Source organism: Mus caroli, unplaced genomic scaffold (assembly GCF_978045245.1).
Source record: "Mus caroli unplaced genomic scaffold, Mus_caroli_1 scaffold_14, whole genome shotgun sequence".
In the NCBI taxonomy this organism is placed as follows: domain Eukaryota; kingdom Metazoa; phylum Chordata; class Mammalia; order Rodentia; family Muridae; genus Mus; species Mus caroli.
Window position 1 is genome coordinate 33590509 of NW_028227269.1, and position 19502 is coordinate 33610010.

The 19502-nt window shown below is 41.5% G+C and overlaps 1 protein-coding gene and 1 long non-coding RNA gene across 2 annotated transcripts in view; one reads left to right on the forward strand and one right to left on the reverse strand.

Annotated features, from left to right (window-relative positions):
• LOC110306965 (uncharacterized) overlaps nucleotides 1–847 on the forward strand; it is a 181699-nt gene extending 180852 nt beyond the window's left edge. Inside the window, exon 6 of the long non-coding RNA XR_015045215.1 lies at nucleotides 650–847. This is a non-coding gene — a long non-coding RNA (uncharacterized LOC110306965). The remainder of the gene's footprint in view (nucleotides 1–649) is intronic.
• Nucleotides 1–15307, reverse strand: part of Ahr (aryl hydrocarbon receptor) — a 35902-nt gene extending 20595 nt beyond the window's left edge. The window contains 2 exon segments of the mRNA XM_021178767.2: nucleotides 7094–7281; nucleotides 15058–15307. Of these exon segments, the coding sequence (XP_021034426.2) occupies nucleotides 7094–7281; nucleotides 15058–15119 (250 nt within the window). The 5' untranslated portion in view covers nucleotides 15120–15307.
• Between the last annotated feature and the right edge of the window lie 4195 nt (nucleotides 15308–19502).

Consider the following 19502-nt stretch of genomic DNA (forward strand, 5'->3'; position numbering starts at 1 on the left):
AGGGATGTGTTCCCAGTGTGCAGGGATGTGCTCCCACTGTGCAGAGATATGCTCCCAGTGTGCAGGGATGACCCACCTATCTAACCCACAATTCTTGCACTGAGCTAACCATTCTCACCTCTAGTTTTCTTGCCTCTACATAAGAGGAATGCTGTCACTTGAGATGAATTGTGGTGAGTATAAAATAAAATGCAGCTTACACACGAGCAGTAAAGGGCAGACATGATAAACTCGTCCTTGTCACATGCCCTGGAAGCACTACAAAAAACCTCATAAACTGCACTGGGTGCTAACCATTCCCTCATCTTTAAATGGAGAGCATTGATGCGCAATCAATAGAATTACTAAGATGACCAGATGGGGCCTAAAATAGTTCAAATATTAAGAGGCACTTCACACATCACATATATAATCCAATCTCTATGATAATTGAAACTTAACAGCCCTGGACCATGTGACAGTTTGCAGAAATGAAATGTAAGATCTGAAAATATATTGATTCTGCTACCTGAGAAGCATCTGTTTAGTTGTAATAGACATCTGTGCAGTAGGCTACATACCCTCTTCTAAAGGGACAGGAATCTAAAAGTCGCTGAAGATAAGGATAGTACAATGCCATGGTGTTAAGGATGTCTTTCTTCTTCTGAAGGCCACTGAAGCAATCCCATAGTGGAAAGAACTGGCTTTACTCCATGGGTAAACGTATAGCACTGTCAAGTAGCCATCCCCCAGCACCCATGGCTCCAGTCTGAACTCAACTGACAGTCACTCAATTTACATTTTCTAACGTGGACTTTCCTCTCTTGTATATTATTTTTAATTGTTGAAGAAATAAAATTCATGAGGACAAAATATGGGATTCTGGTAAAGTACATCTTGTTCTTTGTTCTTCTAAGTTTACTTGTAAGTTGAAATGTGGCATGATACATTTTGAGAAGAAATACTTTACTTATTCTTAATCACTGCTATTAATTTAATGTATTTTATAATATTTATAATTTCCTATCATTTACTATTATGACAAGAAAGTTAAATTCCTTGACAACACTGGTGTACACATAAGAATGACTTAGATAATTCGACAAAACACATAAACATATATATGTGTGTGTGTGTGTGTGTGTGTGTAATAGAATGGTTTAAGAAACATAGTTTTTATTAATTTAACAAAAATACCTCCAAATTACTTTATATGAACAAATAAATTTCTAAATTATATGTCCCTAAAGGAAGTTTTCTATATAGATTGAGATACAAGATACATTTTACTTTAACACACTGTAAGGTTTTCTTCTGCATATGACATGTATTCTTTTTAAAATTTATTATTGTGTGTAAGTGTGTTTTTCCTGCATGTATGTCTATGTACCACATGGATGCTAGTTCTCTCAGAAGAGGGCACTGGATCCCCAGGGACACTTGTGAGCCTCATATGGGTACTGGGAATCAAACCGGGTCTTCCAGAAAGCAGTAAGTGCCCCTAGCCACTGAGCCACTTCTGCTGCCCCGAAGTGGAGGCAAGGGGGTAATTGTGTTTGTGTTGTGATTATTGGAAGGTTATTGTTTTTAGCAGATCATTTTTAAAGTGCAAAGGTCTTAAAAGTTAGTTCTATTCCAAATTTCAAGTGAAAACTCACTTCCAAAGACCTTGTTATCACATTCCATATTATGCCTTTGGTCAGATGCAGTACTTCTATGCATTAACACAACAAGAGTAGAAATGTCTGCTTGTGCGCAGACTTTGGTGGGGCTGTTAACAGCCTGAGGCATGTTGTTACCTTGACCCAACAAGGGTGAAGAGTGAAGTTCAAGCATAACTTGAAATGCAGAATGTGACTAATACATTATACCAGTTACTATGAAACTTCCCCAGACATTAGAACCATCCGGAAGGCATGTTATCTCACAGATTGGGCCCTGTCAACTGCTGACTCCATGGCCCTAAGATGACACATTCCACGGTCACACCAACAATCCCAGGCAACACTACAAATCACACGCCTCTCTCTGAAGACCAATGGCAGAGGATCTAGACTTAGGAAATAATTTAGAAATCTCCTGGCTTGCTAGATTTTCCAAGTTTATTGTAGGCTTAGTACATACATTTACTAGTATGACATTAAGAGATAACTCTTAACAATTTTACCAAGACAAAAACTGCAACACACCATTAAAATGGACACACAGGGTGAGTGCGCAAACAACACACTGTGTCCATGGCTCACACCCTCCCCAAACAAGCAACAGCTCTCTTTCCGGAGAACATCTAGACTTGAGCAATGTGTCACTAAAAGTGGGCCTGGGGGTTTCAAAAGCCCACACCAGACCCAGACTTGCTCTTTCTCTGACCACAACCTATAGATCAGATATGGGCTCTCCATTACTGCCTTCTTCAGTCTTCTTCATCATAACTCACCCTCTGAAAGTAAGAAATCTCCCAATTAAATGCTTTCTTTTATACGTTGGCCTTGGAAATGGTCTTTCATCACATAGACAATAACCCTAACTAAGACAACGCCCAAATGTAGAGCAGTTTGAACAAACTATTTACATCTTGAAAATTTCAATAAGTAGTAAGAAAACCTCATTCAAAATATAGACATCAAAATTACACTTCTTAAGAATAAATTGTTAGCTGACTGTGATAGTAAATACCTCTAATCCCAGCACTCAAAAGGCAGAGGCAGATCTCTGAGTTCAAGTCTATTCTGGTGTACAAAGTAATTTCTAGGACAGCAAGACTACCAAGAGAAACCACGTCTTGAAAAAAACTAACTAAAATCATGTGGTTGATCTTTTTATCCCATGTGAGGTAGTATCTCCTGTTTGATCATTGTCCAACAGACATGATACAGGAGAAATGGCCTTTCTGTTAACATAAGCCAATTCTAAGACCTGGATACAGCCACCAAAATCCATGTATTCATAAATAAAGTCCTACTGATCATAGTCATTGAACTTCTTGAATACTTTCTGCATCAGACATAGTAGACTCAAATAGTTTCAAAGAGACGGCTTCAAACTTCACACTACCTAAAACACGACTAAGAGGTATTAAGTACTTAAAAGTTAAATTCAGGGAGGTCTCAATTAACTAGAAAAGTATAAATATTAATGTTGTACCTAACATTCAACTGCTGCTTTTCGGACAGTTCAACTGTAAGAAGATCGATTCATGCCGTATTATTTGAACTTGCAATAAATAGATGTATTTTCTTGGAAAAATATCTATTGTTATAGTAAAACTTGAGTTTCCTTTCTAGCAAGATTGTATGATTACTCGTTTATATTGTTCTTTCCGCAGGAATTTACACACCCCCTGTTTGCATCCTGTTATTCATTTGGAGCTTCCCTTTGCTTCACTACACTGTTTCCCTGATAGCAGGATGGTGAGGCTGCGTGTGGATAGGCCCCTCAGGACGGCTGGGAGCTCTATCATGTCCCCTGGGTTGCACACCACAGTTCTGTTCATAAAGGTACTATGCTCCTGACACTTTCTTCTAAGTCCTCCGACACACTGCAGGGGCCATGGATGGTCCGTAGAAGACATGTGGCCATTTGGGTTTTAGCTGACTTTTATCCCCCACACTTTCCATTAAACCCTAGGTCCATATATGGAACAGCTTGAGCTACTGTTCAAAGTGTATAAACACCCTTAAACTACACACACACACACACACACACACACACACACACACACACAAAACCTTCCTTAGCATGTTGTATGTTAGGATTTTTCCTTTCAAGAGCATAGAAAACAACCTTTAAAAATTCGCGCTGGGCACAATGGAAACCAAACTAAGACTCCGTCACATGTTTGTTAACATCTTTGCTCAAATACCGATTCCTTGGTTTTCTAGAGAAGTGACTGAATCAGCATAGACGAGGCCTGCCTAGAAGGCTCAACAAAGTTTCCAGCTAGGTCTTATGTACACGGAAGTGTAAAACCAGCAAAGTAGACTAAAAGTAAGCATGATACAATTGATGAGGAATAATATAAATAAGTAATAAATCTGAATAAAAATCTAACTAGTTAATGAAGGGCTAAGAAAATACTTTTCATGTGCCTGGCACTGCTAATGAGGCTGACTTGGGGGAAACAAGACACATCATGCATATCATGCATGTGTGTGAACCTACATATATGCATCTGTTTTAAAGATAGCAATTATGTAGTGCTTGTATGATAAAATGTATGGTTATTCTAAGCAGCTTCAGTGCCATCCTCCTGCTTCTAAACAGGGTACAATGTATGTGCTTTCTCAAACATCATAAACTTTATTTTTCATGCACACAAACAAATCAACATTCATCATAAAGGCACAAAAAATTGAAATGCTCGATGATTCAAGTCAATAAACTCTCCCAGAGTTGAGCCTGAAGCCCCCCGGCCCTGTACATGAAATTCTCTAAGGGCAGAGATAATGTCAGGGAAGAGTGAAGTGGATCTGGTGCAGCAGGGATCACAACCTATGAGCCAGGTTCAGGATATGAAGTTGGAACGAGCTCAAGGTTACAGTCCACAACAGTGGCTCACAGGGAAAGTTCCTATAGGGCCAGTATCTTTAACAAGCCCCCATTAGTGCTGAAGCTGCTTGTCCAGAGACTATGGACAGCGGCGGCGGCGGTGGTGGTGGTGGTACAGGCCTTCATCCCAGCACACAGCAAGTCCTAGGACTTTGCAGAGGTGGAGGGATAGAGATAGAGTTAGAAAAAATAAAAGGAATCCAGAAACCTGGGCTCAGCGATAGCTCTCCCAGTATGAGGCTCTAGCAGGACACCCAGGCACAGCAGTGGTGCTGCACAGTGACACAGAGTGAAGGGCTCAGTACAATGGAACTGAAAGGGAGGAATCTTTTTAAACAGACTATTAAGTGTCTTCTATGAAACTAAGCATGATCCCACGACTGTAGGACTCTACATTACTAGACCACATGGAATCACTGTGGTCAGACTCTGTACACTACAGACCATATGGAATCACCACTGTAGGAGTTGGTGTACACTATAGATCACAAGGAATCATTACTATAGAACTACGTAAATTACTGGCCACATGGAATCACTACTGTGGGAGTCACTGTATCCTACAGGCCATGTCACTGTACACTGTAGATCACATGGAATCACTATTGTCAGACTCTGTACGCTACAAACCACACGGAATCACTACTGTAGAACTCAGTGTCCACTCTAAACCACATAGAATGGCCACTATAGGGCTCAGTGTACACTACAGACTGAATGATATCACTGCTGTGAGATCTGATGTGCACTTCAGACCACATGAAATCGCTGTTCTAGGTGTCTGTGGGCACTGACAGAACGCTATTGTAAAAAAATTACACTTGTTAAGAAAATACACAACTGTGCAAGCAAAAGTTGCTCACATCAAAGACATTAAATCATATAAACACACATCTGAAGGGGAATGACTGACTTTGCAGTCCTCTGAGACACATTACAGATATGAGTAGGTGCTGCCTGCTGACCTGGATGGCCATTTTTAGTGTCATCTGAGCTTGCAGACGGGGAGACTTCTGCATCTCATCATGATGCCTAGTGACGTATAAGTGCACAACAGTTTGAGGTCTTGCTATTAATCCATTCACTACAATTCGTGAAAGAATATGATCCCTTAAATAGCATATGCCTTAATAAATCAATTTTTGATTTATGAACATAAAGAGAAAAACTAAGGCCTTGGGAAATGGCTTAGCAAGAAAGATTCCTTGCTGTTTCAGCATGGTGTCTAAAGTTCAAATCCCTAGAATGCAGGTAAAAGATAATTAAGGAATTACTGTGCATGATAAATTATGTTAGAAGATTAATTTCAAACAGGAACTCCATTTTGGAATTACTGTGGTGATGAAGTGCTGGATGATTGACAAGTAGCAGACAGCACTGAGCCATGCAGGCCCCACTGCCACCCTCACAGCTGAGTGCACGGTAAAGCACAGGGGGCTCCCTGGCACAGTTAAAGTCAAGTAGCTGGCCAGTGGCACTGTGGAGAATGAAACCCGACACTGTTGATTCCATAGTTACGTGTTCTTTCTGACCACATTTTGACTACATTTTCTTGAGCTAACGGACATTAATTTAAAGCCGTAGAACTCTATATAACTTTGAAAGGCTAAATGAATAAATATACAGAAAATACAGGAATAATAGATTACTATCTCCTGTGTGTGTATGTGGGGAGGAGAGAAAGTGTGTATATTAATTTGTATGTGTCAAAGAGAGATAGAAATGGGGAGAGGGAGAGAATGTCAAAGAAAGTGGGTGTTTGTGTGTGTGCATGTGTGACGGAGAGAGTGTGTGCGTGTGTCACAGAAAGAGTGTGTGTGCATCAGAGGGAGATGAAGTTATGTGTATGTATGTGTGAGAGAGAAAGAGACAAAGAGAGGCAAAGAAGGAGAGAGAAAAGTATATGTCAGAGAAAGCATATGTGTGTGTTTCTGTGTGTGAGTGAGAGAGAGAGAGAGAGAGAGAGAGAGAGAGAGAGAGAGAGAGAGAGAAGGGTACAAGTGCACATACCTGCACGCACACATGCAGAGGCCACAGGAAGACTTTGTGTACCCTTCCCTATCACTCGTGCCTTATTCCCACTGAACCTGCAAATAAGCTCGCAGCCAGCAGGCCTAGAGTCCTGTCTCTGTTCCCCACAGTGCTAAGGTTAAAGTCATGCAAGGCAACACATTAAGTGGGTATTGGAGATTTGAACTCAGATCTGCATTGTTCACACACCAATTCCTCTCTCGTCCACTGAGCCAGCCCCAGCCCTAGCCCCAATCAGTCTTAAAGTACTTTATTATTTCTTTTTAAAAATGAAACCTGAGTATAATTTCTAAATACATGACTTTCAAAGAATGATACCATGTTCCATCCAAACAGCTCCACTGTCCATGGATGAAACAGGAAAGTTAGTAACAGTTACACATTTAGCTTTGTCAGTTCATTATTTTCTATGACAATAAATACAACATTTGCACTTATGGATAGTTTTTGTTTTTTTTTGTCACCAACATCTAAAGGACCACATTTAACTTTAGCACTCTGTGAGCTACTGTAAAAGTCAGTCACCCTGACGTACCATCAAAGAAGCTCTTGGCCCTCAGGTAGCTGACGCTGAGCCTAAGAACTGAGAGTTTGTCCAGCTTATTAATAACATCTTGCGGGAAGGGCAGCAGGCTGGCCAGGCGGTCTAACTCTGTGTTCAGCCGGTCTCTGTGTCGCTTAGAAGGATTTGACTTAATTCCTTCAGCGGGGATGGGCTTTACTCTGAAAAACAAAGAATAAGAAAAACCTTTAGAAAACAGAGCAAAAGGGTCTATCACATTAAAACACCCCCTCAGGGACCTCTCTAACCACGAAACATGAAGTAATTCTCAATAAACCCCTCTACTATACTGCTACCCAACTTTTCTTTTTCTCACCAGCACAAATATGAAATAACTATCAGATAATACCAAACACTGCCAAAAATACCAAGAAATCCATAGCATTCATGCAAAAATATACTAAAACCACTAAGCTGAAAAAAACAAAAAACCCAGAGGTATTTTCATACTGAAAGAGCCTTTAAGAAAAAAAACAAAAAAAACAAACCTATTTTAAAGCAAATTTTACCTAGAAAATCTACTAGTAAGCATGCATTTGACTTTAGAAAGTGTAATGCTGAGTGACTTACCTAGTTAATCATTTACGTATTGCAGGTAAGCACAGATTCTCAAATTTCCACTTCCTTAATTCCCCTTAAAGATTTGAGTTAGTCTTCTCACGCAGACTAAGTAAGATTAACTATGCTGTTATCACAGTTACTTTTATAACCTCAATACAGAACCACTGATAATCTCTTCTGGATTGGATTTCAGACCTGCTCTATGAGATGGCCTGTACTTGACACAAGATCGAGCCCAAGAACCTGTGGCTAGATAGGATTCCAGGGGAAAACCTATTGCTATTATGCTCTTAAATGGACACAGCAATAAAATGACTCCTAATGACTTATTGCTACACCCACTGATAAGTGCATTGTTCAACTCTCGCCACAGAAGCTCCTTTTGGTAGGAGATAGCCAAGAATGGACACACCCACAAGTGGCAAACGTGTAGCAAAAAGACAGAGAGGAAAGAGTGTGCTCAACCCTAGTTGGGATGTTTACAACACCTCCTTCCCCTCATGGCTCAGGGATCTATGTGAAAGAAGGGACAGACATATCCTGAGAGCCAAAGGCAGTGGATGACCTCAGACATAACAGGGCAGAGGACATATCAACCCACAGAGAGTGCGACAACATGCATAAGTCCTATGAAAGAGCAAGCCAGACAAAGGCCTAGCAGGGAGGAGAGGACAACATGAAATCCTACCTCTACCCCGAGATACTATTGTTACTTGATTGCTGCTGGGAGAAAGAAAATCAAGTTTTCTACAATGGAAAGACACACACCCAGGAGTCTTGGCCAAAAAAGCTAGGTGAAGCCAGGGCAACCCTGAAGAAAACTGGGAGGATTGTAGGAGCCAGAGGGGTCAAAGACACCATGAGAACACTGACCACAAAATCAATTAAGGACTCACAGGGGCTCTCAGAGGCTGAAACAACAACCACAGACCCTATATGGGTCTGAGCTAGGACCTCTGCATATACTTTATGGTTGTGTAGCTTGCTGTTCTCAGGGGACTCCTAACAGTGGGAGTAAGGGGTGTCTCTGACTCTTCTGTCTGCACTTGGGATCCTTTTCTTCCTACTGGGTGTCTTGTTCAGACTTGATATGAATGAGGGTTTGTGCCTAGACTTACTGCAATTTCTTATGCCATGTTGGGTTGAGATCCATGGGAGGCCTGATTTTTCTTTTTTTCTTGGAAGGGAAATTGAGGAATGGGTCTAGGGAGGAGTGGAGGTGGAGGAAAGTGTGGTTGGGATGTAAAGAACAGATACTAAAATTGAATACGCAGACACACACATACATACAGAGAGGGGGAAGGAAGAGGGGTGTTGGGAGGGTAGAGGTGGGGAGGACCTGGAGGGGGTTGGAGAAGGAATGAATATGATCAAAATACACTGTATCAAATTCTCAAAGAATTAAAACATTACTTTTTGGGTTTTTTTGGTTTTTTTTTTTTTTTTTTTTGCTTTTTTAAAAGGGGAAGCAAGTGAAGAAGACGCCTGACTCTGGCCTCCACGTGCATTTGCGTATACGTACAATCCATGCGTGCACTTACACACACACACACACACACACACACACACACACACACACACGGTAGGGGAATAATTTCAAGATGAAGAGAGCAGAGAATTCACCCAACTCTTAATTCCATGAAATCTTCATTTTGTTCCCCCAGCTCTGGTGCAAGGGCATTGATCTCTGAATGAGAATTTCAAATGCTACTCATCATAAACTACGCGCTTGATTTGAAATACTAAGGGTGATACATGGCATAAAGATGAATCTCACTGCCAAGCTAAGTTCAGCTTGACGTTCTAACTCCCTCGACGAGACAAAAAGCATCACAGAGCCGTCTGAGACATTTACCTGGAAGCCCCACAGAGTCAGACTCTCTTGCCAGCGTCCTGTTGCTGCTCTCTAGCTGTGATGGACTCTTTAATGTCCTGTTGGCTTTAGTCAAGGAGAGGTTTATGTGTAAACAGCAAGTGCTCACACAAGAAACACGTATTTTAAAAGCCAGGAAAATTAAACAGGTCTAGAAATAATGATTCTGCGGTGATCCAGAAAAGACTAGGATGAATGCTTCATTTCCTATTTTTAGTCCTACTCTTTGAGCTCACAGAAGAGATCCACTATACCACAATTACCAACATAAGACTGGGGAAATGTTAAATGATGATCAACTGGTAACTTAGTAAACCTCAAATACGTACTATGCAGGAAGCTCTGGTCCCTGCAAAAACAAATGCAACAGTTCTGATTCTCTTACCAGGACCAAACCTATTCTATAGTGAGGCAAGCAAGTATAATACATTGCTCAGTGATGTAGGTGATTTAGCAAGCGTTCCTAGAGACGCAGGTCTCTAAATCAGGTGTTAAACAGAAGCAAGACATTCTGGATTCATGATGACAGAATACAATACTTTCTGCAGCTACCCCTCCTTCAGAAATAAAGGGAAACACAACGGCAGAAATCCTGTCTCTCACACACCTAAGACACTGTACCCTCATGGAAAAGACAATTAAGATGGAAAAATGGTGTAAATTACCGATATATTTCAGTGGCAGGGAAATGCAATCACAGAATATTACTTAGCTCGGCAGCAAAGACTTTGACATAGTCAAAAACAATGAAAGGCTCAAAGCATATTTAACCTAAAGCTCTGAGGCCAGGAAGAGATGAAGCAAACTCGGGAGAGATGGAAAGTTGACTTCCTCACAGGACGCACCAAAGACAATGCCCAGCACACTGTGGGCAAGATGGCAGGTCCTGGGTGGCACTGACTTAAAATGTGTACACAGTTTATAGGAATTTAATTCTGAACAAGAGAAAGAACAAACTAAGAAGCTGAAAAGTATGAGACAACGTAAGTCAGTACAGGAAGCATAAAATCCTACTACTGCACACAAACCCAGTCACAACATACCAGCTCAACCACCCCCATCACTTGGTAATATTTTTAAGTAAAATACATGGATACAGACATGTCTCTTTGACAAACAATGTGAATGTAATTCACAAAAAAAAAAATTATAATCTAATTTGACACTATATCTGACTGTAACATTCGGCTCATCCTTAGAAGTATATAAACCCTTGTCACCCCAAATTCCACCTAAAGAGGTCTGTCCTATGGAAATGACACATTTATATAAGAGTTTGCAGATCTCCACACTATTCTCTGAAACACCAGGTAAATTGCGGAAATGCTAGAAGTGACAGAATGTGCCCTCTAAAGGAAAATACTGGAGTTGGTCAACAGAACAACATGCAGTTATTCAAAGTGCTTCACAGGGAGATGTGTGCAGGGAAATGGGGGCTGGAGGGACTCTAAGAAAAAAGACATGAATACAAAAGCAGGAGATGGGCAGGTACAGGCTGAGTCCTGAAATGGCAGTCAACTGTTTCAGCCTCAGTGTTATTAAAGAAGGTGCAGTGGACAAGTGGCAATGCCCAGGACAGGGGCCATCATGCACTCTGATTAACCTGTTCATCTAGACAGTCCTGCACTGTTGCTAAGAACATAAGGATTTAGAGCCAACAACTAGAGATGCAATAACCAAAGTCCAGTTTTCCACTTATTACCTGAATCAACTTTGAATGTGAGTGAACCTTAGGTCCCAGTGGCCTGAGCCAGAAATGATAACATTATTTCCACAGTACTATTACGGAAAGGAGATTAAACTATGTATGGGAAATTCTGTGTTCAATGATCCTATCAGTATAATATTGGGGAAAAAGAGCAAATTTTGCTATATGACACTGCGAAGCCAAAGAAATAGTTTTTAAAGAGTTTAGAAGTAGAATACAGTTAAAGACCTGCATAGTGCTCACTTCTAAGTAATGGTGTTAACTAAACACAGGAAGGAGACTGTACTGTTCACTGCTGGGGAAAATAAGATTCGGCAGTGTCTGTATGTCACCCCTGCAACACATAACCAGCAGTAGTTAAAGACTAGGCCTCCACTGGGTGTCCAGCAGCCTTCGGGTTTACTCGACCTTCTGCTTTCCTAGTTTAGTTGTAAGAACAGCAGTGGAGGAGACTGTCCTGCTAGTAAAAACAAACAAACAAAAAAAACAAACAAAAAAAGACAAACAAACAAACAAAAAACTTGACCAGGAAAGGGAGAGAGAAAGAACAGGAAATGGTGTGGGGAGAGAAGAAGGGAGGGACTAGGAGGAGTTCAAGGAGGAAAAAGAACACAGAGAAACCCTGTCTCGAAAAACCACCAAAAAAAAAAAAAAAAAAAAGAATACGGTCAAAATATATTGTATGAAAGAATTTTAATACAGAAAAACAACAGTGACAAAGGAGACCTGACTAATAGCAGGCAGAAATGAGGCCTCACCCTTTAGCTTCAATCTGTTGCTTCTTTCGTTCAGTTTGATGTGAGCCCCTGTGTTAGACACATCCATGGGTGAGCATGAGGCACATCCACAGCCTCAGCATAGATGCCCTCTCACTAATGCTATCTGAGAGAAAAGGAAAAATACTACGGTATCTGCAAAGTCCTTTAATGTCAGGTGCTGTCTAGCAAGGGGCCCCATACTATAAATATCTCTGCGGAAAATTTAGTCTTGTGTACTGTAACAAAATGATTAGTAAAGTTTTGTTATACAGATGGGGCTCACAATGTTTTAACAGAGTGAAGGGCTTCTATATTACTTCAGCATTCTTGAATACTAAAAAGGTAAAAGTTGATGCTGGTGTGTGCTTAGCAGCAGATCATGAGAGCCTGGCTACGGCTGGCTTGAATACCACCACAGCTGCAGGTCTTTATTGATTGAGCATCTGCTGTTTGCTAGCAATCCTAAACTACCAGTAGCAGAAAGACCTCTTCTGTCTTAATAAAGCTTCAAAATATATTTAAAGCTTTAATCACCAGAGTAGATCGTCCCATCCTCTGCTTTGCTCAGCCATCTTCATGAGACTGAATAACTAAACAACTGCACACAACTTTTTCCTCTCCAAAGAGAATAAGCAAGAGCAGGATTTAAGTGGAAACAGACACATCCCAGAAGATTCTATTCCCAGGTTGGTCTTTGACATTCTGCCTTTGAAGATGAGGATATGGGCTAGATGCAAGGCTGCTTAGGATCTCTTAATTTCCTAACTTTCATTGCACTGAAGAAGGAGGAAACAGCTATTCACAGTGTAGTGTATACAAACTGACTTCCTACTACAGATAACTGTCATGGTGAGACCGGCCACTAGAGGGGGCTTATTTTGCATCTAGATCCTCATTTGAAGACTGAAAGAGCTTCAGGTTAAAATCATGTCACCCACTTTACTCCAAATTTTCATGGAACTGTATATTTAAATATGACATTTTTCGACACTAGAATTACAATGTGTATGCTCCGTATAAAACCTTAAAGGGTACAAGTTAATTAAATTAGAAAGCACAGTCAACACTTCTTTGTGTTTTTCCTAAAATTGAGGTATTTGGGGCCCCATTGCACATAAGCTAAGTAGTTTAACTTAAAGACTCATACTAAAGCTTAGTGACCTAGTTGTTAAGGGTGAACTTTGATTATGTGATTATATAGTTCACTATTTTCTGTTCAGGGGGGAACAACATAAGTACTTTCACTAGAGGATCTAAGCGCCAGCACTAAAGTCTTCGACAAAGCAAGCTGGTGACCTTTAAGGCATTTGAAGGCTTAGAGTTGATTAAAGGTGTTCAGTACAGATCTGATAAACAGAAGTCAAGGACCAAATACAATAAAATATAAGTTCGTGGGGACAACAGTTTAGTTGTCCGAAATTATCAAATGCAAATAGGGAGTCGATATAATAAAAGGTGTATCTTAATCTAAAGGGAAGCGCTGTCCTGTTAAAAAGGAAGCTCTCTCTATTAACTAAGAACATTCACCGTTATAACGAAGGACATTTAAGACGGTGACCTTCGTATAGAAAGCAGTTTATGTCCTTAAATCACATAAGGAAAATCAGTTACTTAGAAACTCGAGCGGAGCCTCAGGTTTTATGCCCATGTACATAATACCTGAGATTTTTCATCTCATATGAGTTAGTATTACTATTAATGAAAACAGGGAACAAGCACTTGAAAGCCTCGGAAACTGTAACTGCCAGGAACAAAGTCAAATTGAGCAAACATGTTTTAACAAAAAGAAACCGTCCTACAAAATAGTAAAGCACCGAAAGCCAGGGTCCAAAGAACTGCCGGGGCGGAAAACTGCTGAGTCAACGATATTTGCGTCCTTTAAAGTGTACCATAAAACTTCCAAATTCTGATCAAACTATTTACACATGGACATCTCCTCTCAATATTAATTTGTAAGTCAAGATTTGAGGAACTAGGACAGTTGAAATTCTTAAGGGGAATTAAAATCCACAAATAGCCCAACTTCTAAGCTAGTAACTATTTGTAAACAGTGTATAAATCTTAAGTTGGTTTTTTTTTTCTTGGTTTTTGTTTTTGTTTTTGGTTCACTTGGTGATAGCTGTCATGTTTCAAGCAAAACACACACTACTGATTGCCTGAAAGTGTTCCTAAAATAATTAAAAAAAAAAAATAACAAATGGTGAGATGTGGAAACTCCAAGATAATTATGAATGAATGCATCAATACAGACAACTCCTAAATGGAACCCTGTCTCAATCATGAATCTCTTTTCTGAGGAAAAAAAAAATATCTCCCATCTCATACAAATAGCCCATGGAAACAAAGACCAAAGCCTGTAATCTCTGTCAGAATTGGCAAAAAAATAAATAAATAAATTTAAGCAAGGGGCAATGAACTACAGGTAGAGAGTAGAAATAACTTTTAAGTCAGTCTAGTTCTTTTTCCTCTTCTTAATGATTTAAAAATTTACAGACCCAAAAGCACTCCAAAAGGAGGAAGAAAACTGCACCAAAGAGTGGCTAAGAATGCCACCAAGCCGCCAGGGCACCTGTCTACTGCACACTCCAACCTGCTATCAATTCTGCGCCTACCCTGAGCCCTGCAGAACTGCCGCCTAGGAAGTAAATGAGAGCGCAAAACAGAAAGCTAGGCGCTAAGAACAGAAAGACATTCCTTCAAAGGCACAGGTCCCCTCCTTCAAGACAACACGTGTTTAGCTCTGCCCAACATCTCACCTCAGTGAGCTGTCTACTCGTGTCCCCTAAAGCTCGCGGCAGTGGAGATCTAGAGTGAAGGATTTCCAGGCAAGCTTAACTAAGTAAGCTAGAGCGGCACTAGGTAGGTCAGAGCTGTCAACGAATCAGCCAGGGAAGGTCGCCGAGCGGTAAAGGTGCAGGCGCCTGAAAGCAGGGATTTTTTTTTTTTTTTAACGCATTGGTTGAGACTCAGCTCCTGGATGGCAGCACGCGTGGGGACCTCCCGCACCCTCGGAGCGCGCCTGCCCGCCGTCACTCACGTTTTCTGCACCGGCTTGCGCCGCTTGCGGCTGGCATAGGTGATGTTGGCGCCGCTGCTCATGGTGCCCGCGCCCTGCCCGCTCCACCTGCGTCCCGGAGGCGGCGCCCTGCCCGCGCTGCGCCCAGGTGAGCCGCCGCCGAGGGCGGGACCGACCGCGACGCGCAGGTGCGGGCGACAGAGGGGACGCGGGGCTGCCCGAGCTGGCCGCGGAGGAGAAACCCGCACGCTAGCCGCGCCCGGTCCCGAGGGTCAGGAGGGGCCGCGGTGCTCAAGGGCTTCCCGGCTCCCGCGCTGTGCCGCGGCGCCGCTCACAGCCCTGCCTGGCAGCCACCCCGAGTCCGTCCACCAGTTCGTCCTCCGGGTCGCTCCGGGCTGAGCCTCTCCGGGACACGCGTGGGGCACCGAGCGTCGAAGGGACCGCACACACGCGCTGCCGCCCGCCGCGAGCCCGCTCCTCCGCAGCCGCGACCCCGCGCAGCTCCGCCCCGGGCTCCAGCCCCGCCCCACCTGCTCGGCCCCGCCCCTCACGGCTCCCAGGAGGGCCCCACCCTCTTCGCAGCACGTGATGACGCAGGACGTAGTGACTCCCAACACTTCTTGCAGTCAGAGGTTCTGGGGGTGGGGTGGTGTTCGCCCAGTACCTGTTTTCCAGCCTCAAAAGGGGTGTGAGGCCACATTATGCCTAGGCAAATTCCTTGTACTCAGACATCAAGATTTACCAGGCAAAGAGCTTAGCTCCACCTAGAGTTGAGTCATCTAATTTTTGACAAAGATTTTACATTGAGCTGGTAGATAAATAACTGCGACTGGAGAGCATTCTAGGGGGAAAGCTTCAGAAATGCCCTGCAAAGTTAGTTGTCTTGAAGGCTATGAGTTTTATAATCCTTTTCCCTCCCACATTTATTGTATGTCTACAGAAGACAATAAAACATCTTTTCCTCCATCAGACTGCAGGAAGATGAGAAGGAAAGAAGCACAGGAGTGCTGAGAGCGTGAGAAATTGGAGGGTAGGTACTGAGACTATGACCAGAGACCTGAGTTTCTGTTAGTAGTCCTGTAGAGATGGTGGGAGGAAAAAAAAAAAAAAAAAGGATATTCAGAAAATCTAGGAACAAATCATAAAGATTTAATGAAGAAATTGGGTCTCATTCTGCAGACAACAGGGAGCTTTTAAAGGCTTAATTTGGAAGATGATGTTCCGTCTTTCTTGGGAAAGTCACTGTGGGAAAAGGTAGAAATTGTGTTACTCAGGAACAAAACAGATGCAAGAGAGAATTGCTGGGAAATTGATGAAATCGACCAGCTGCAAGTCCAATGGCACAGCCATGGGGATGAGAAAAAGGAGAGAGCAGAGATGATAAAGGAAGAGGGAAGGTAGCTGTTAACCACTAAAGAATAGAGGCAGAGAAGTGAATTTTGGGAGTCAGGGAGGTGGTGCTGGACATGAAGAGATAGAGATGAAGTCTGATGTGGTTTATAGATTTGAGAAAGAGATCAGAAGAGAGGATACACAACATCAAGGAAAAGGATAGCCAGAAAACCAAGAACAACAAATGGTGCCAAGGCTGTGGAGGAAGAAGAACCCTCATCAGTGTGGGTGGTTGTGAACTGGTCCAGCCACTGTGGAACTCTGTATAGAGTTTCTCAACAAATTAAAACAGATCCACAAGATGACCTGCTATACTCCTGCACACATACCTGTTAGCCCTTCATTCAAAACAAGTGAGAAGTGGACCCAGACTAGATTCACATCAACCTATGGATGGATAAATAAAATGTAGTGCATCTACACAATGGCATTTTATGGGACCCTGAAGAAAACTGAAATCATGGCATTTGCAGGTAAATGAGTAGAACTGGAGGCTGCTATGTTAAGCATGGAAGACACTGAAGGCAAATACCACGTTTTCTCTTGTGTATGCTCTAGATTTTGATTTTTACACATGTTGAAACTAGGAAAGCGATCATGAGAGTGGAAAAAGGAGCTCTTGGGTTGGAGGTGAGAAGAGAAAGGGCAGGAGAATACACATGACACAAAAGGAGAAGAGGGGATCCTGTGGGAGCAAGCAGAGCAGCAGGAGTGGGATAAGGAATTGTTACCCAGCAGAATGGGAGCATGGTAATGCATACATTTCATTAAGCCCATCGCTTTGTGTGCTAATATTAGAAACAAATTTAAGAGTTAAAATTGATAGTTTTCTCAACTATGTTTCCAGCTGGGTAACAATGGCATGAACTACCAGAAAGAAATTATAAAGCTGGCCTCATGCTTCTTAGGTTTGAAATAGATTTAGGACATCTAAGGAAAGATGGTAAATGGGGCAACCTGTGAGGTAGAAGCTGGAGCCGTGATCGAGAAGCCGTTTGCTAGTGGACAAAAAGAGAGTATGGTGATGCCCTGTGGGTACTGCAAAAGAACTGCCAGGACTAAAACCTGAAGCTCAAGAACCCCACCCCTGACCCCCGAGAGCTGGGTCCACTGGTGGAGTGGAAGGTGAGAAATGGCCCCATTGTTTCAACAACAAGGAAGGCGGAGAAAAGAGAACAAAGATTCACTGACTAGTGTGAACTATATTGTGAGGCACCATTGTTAATTACTAATTAATAATAATGTAGTGTTGACTTAATAGGGGTGATGAGTGGGTTCTACTTCTTTACAAAAGAGGAAGAGGACATTGACTTTGTGAGAATAAAAAAAGAAGGACAAAGGTAATAAGTAACAATAGATAATTATAGAAAAGCAGAGAAAGTGCCCAAGCAGAAAAGAGATCAGGGCTGTGGTGGACTTGCTAACAGCAAGAGCAGTTCTGAGGGGCTTTGCTTTGTAAAGTCCTCCATAGCTTCCATCCGGCTTCATGGTTCCCCCTGTAATCCCGGCACATAGTGTGCTGAGTCAGGAAGTCTACAAGTTAGTTCAAAGCCAGTCTAAGCACCAATATTATTAGTCTAAGTATGATTTTTTTTCTTAAATGGGGGGACTTGCACAGAGTGTCTTTACTGAGTCAGACACTGACTTTAATAAGGTCTTCCAGGTGATCCAAAAGTTTGAGGTTGAGTGTCATGTAAGTTAGGGGAGAAAGGATAGATGAGTGACTATGAGTAGACTAGTAAAATTTACAGTGGTAATAAAATGAAAGAGCTTTTAGCCTTAGTTATAGAAGAATGTGTATGCCCTGTGATTGGTAGATTTCATTTTAATTTCATTTTAGAAATATATACATTAGAAGCGATCTTGGAAATGACAACAGGAAAGTGGGCATCAGTGTTTTGTTTCCAATGCATAAGTCCCTGAAAAATAACTCAGAACTGTGGGATGAACATGCAGGAAGTAATAATCCTGCTGAGAGTTGCCTTTTACTTAAGGCAATAAATAAGTAAAATAAATGAATGAATAATAAATAAAACAAATTTCTAAAGAAGACCATTTACACTGATCAGCAAATCCAGAAGTACAGGCCAAACATCTCTACATCTCCTTTTCTTCCATCTCCTTTTCTGCATAGATGGAACAGATGGGACACATGATCATTCTATCCCAACATGCATTGAGTGGAAAAGAACAATTTCCTCTAAGCATAGCAACCAGAAATGTAAAACACATTAACACAGTCCATCAGAACAGATTGGATAAAGTCAGAGCTCCTCCACAGTAAAGGGTTGTATTAAGTGAGCTAAACTCTTTGTGGGTTGTTGTTTGGTTTTTTGGTTTATTTTTTCATCTCTTTTTTTTAATGGCAGCTATTTTCCTATCATACTTCTGTGTCTGGTTATAAGATTATTTATGAGTCATATCATTTATGTCCTCATATCCACCCTTAGGCAATAAATCTTTGTATAGCCAAGACTAACAGTCTAATGTTCACAGTGAAATTTTAGAAATTCATTTCATTTCAGTAATGGCAGCAAAAACTTCACTTATCAGTTAGTGTGCTAACAAAGCTAGTCTCTACTGTGAGCTATTACAGACAACAACACGACACTGTTGACACTTTGTACAAAACAAGGCTTCAGAGCACCACAGCAGAACATGACCTGCAACTTGTCACTTGTGACCATCCACAAAGATGTTTAGTTTTCTGGGATGAAGTAACATGATATTTTACATGCAATAATTTGTTTATAACAGTCCATTAACACCCAACTACTTTACTCAGTATGAAAACAGTATGTTTTAGTAATACTATAAATAAAGAAATTCAATAGAATGAAAAATAATTAAAATAATATTAAGCTAACATCCCCTTCACTGTGATATTTAATTTCCACAAGAAGCCACACACGTCATGATACACTAGTGATAACAGACAGGCTCCATAATAGAGCCTGCTTTGTAATAGAAGAGAGAACAGTTCATCAGGTAGTTGCATAGGTAAATGTGTAATTGCATTTGTGACTCATGCTGTGAGGAATGTCGTGGAATGTGTCACAGGTGTGCTTGATCTG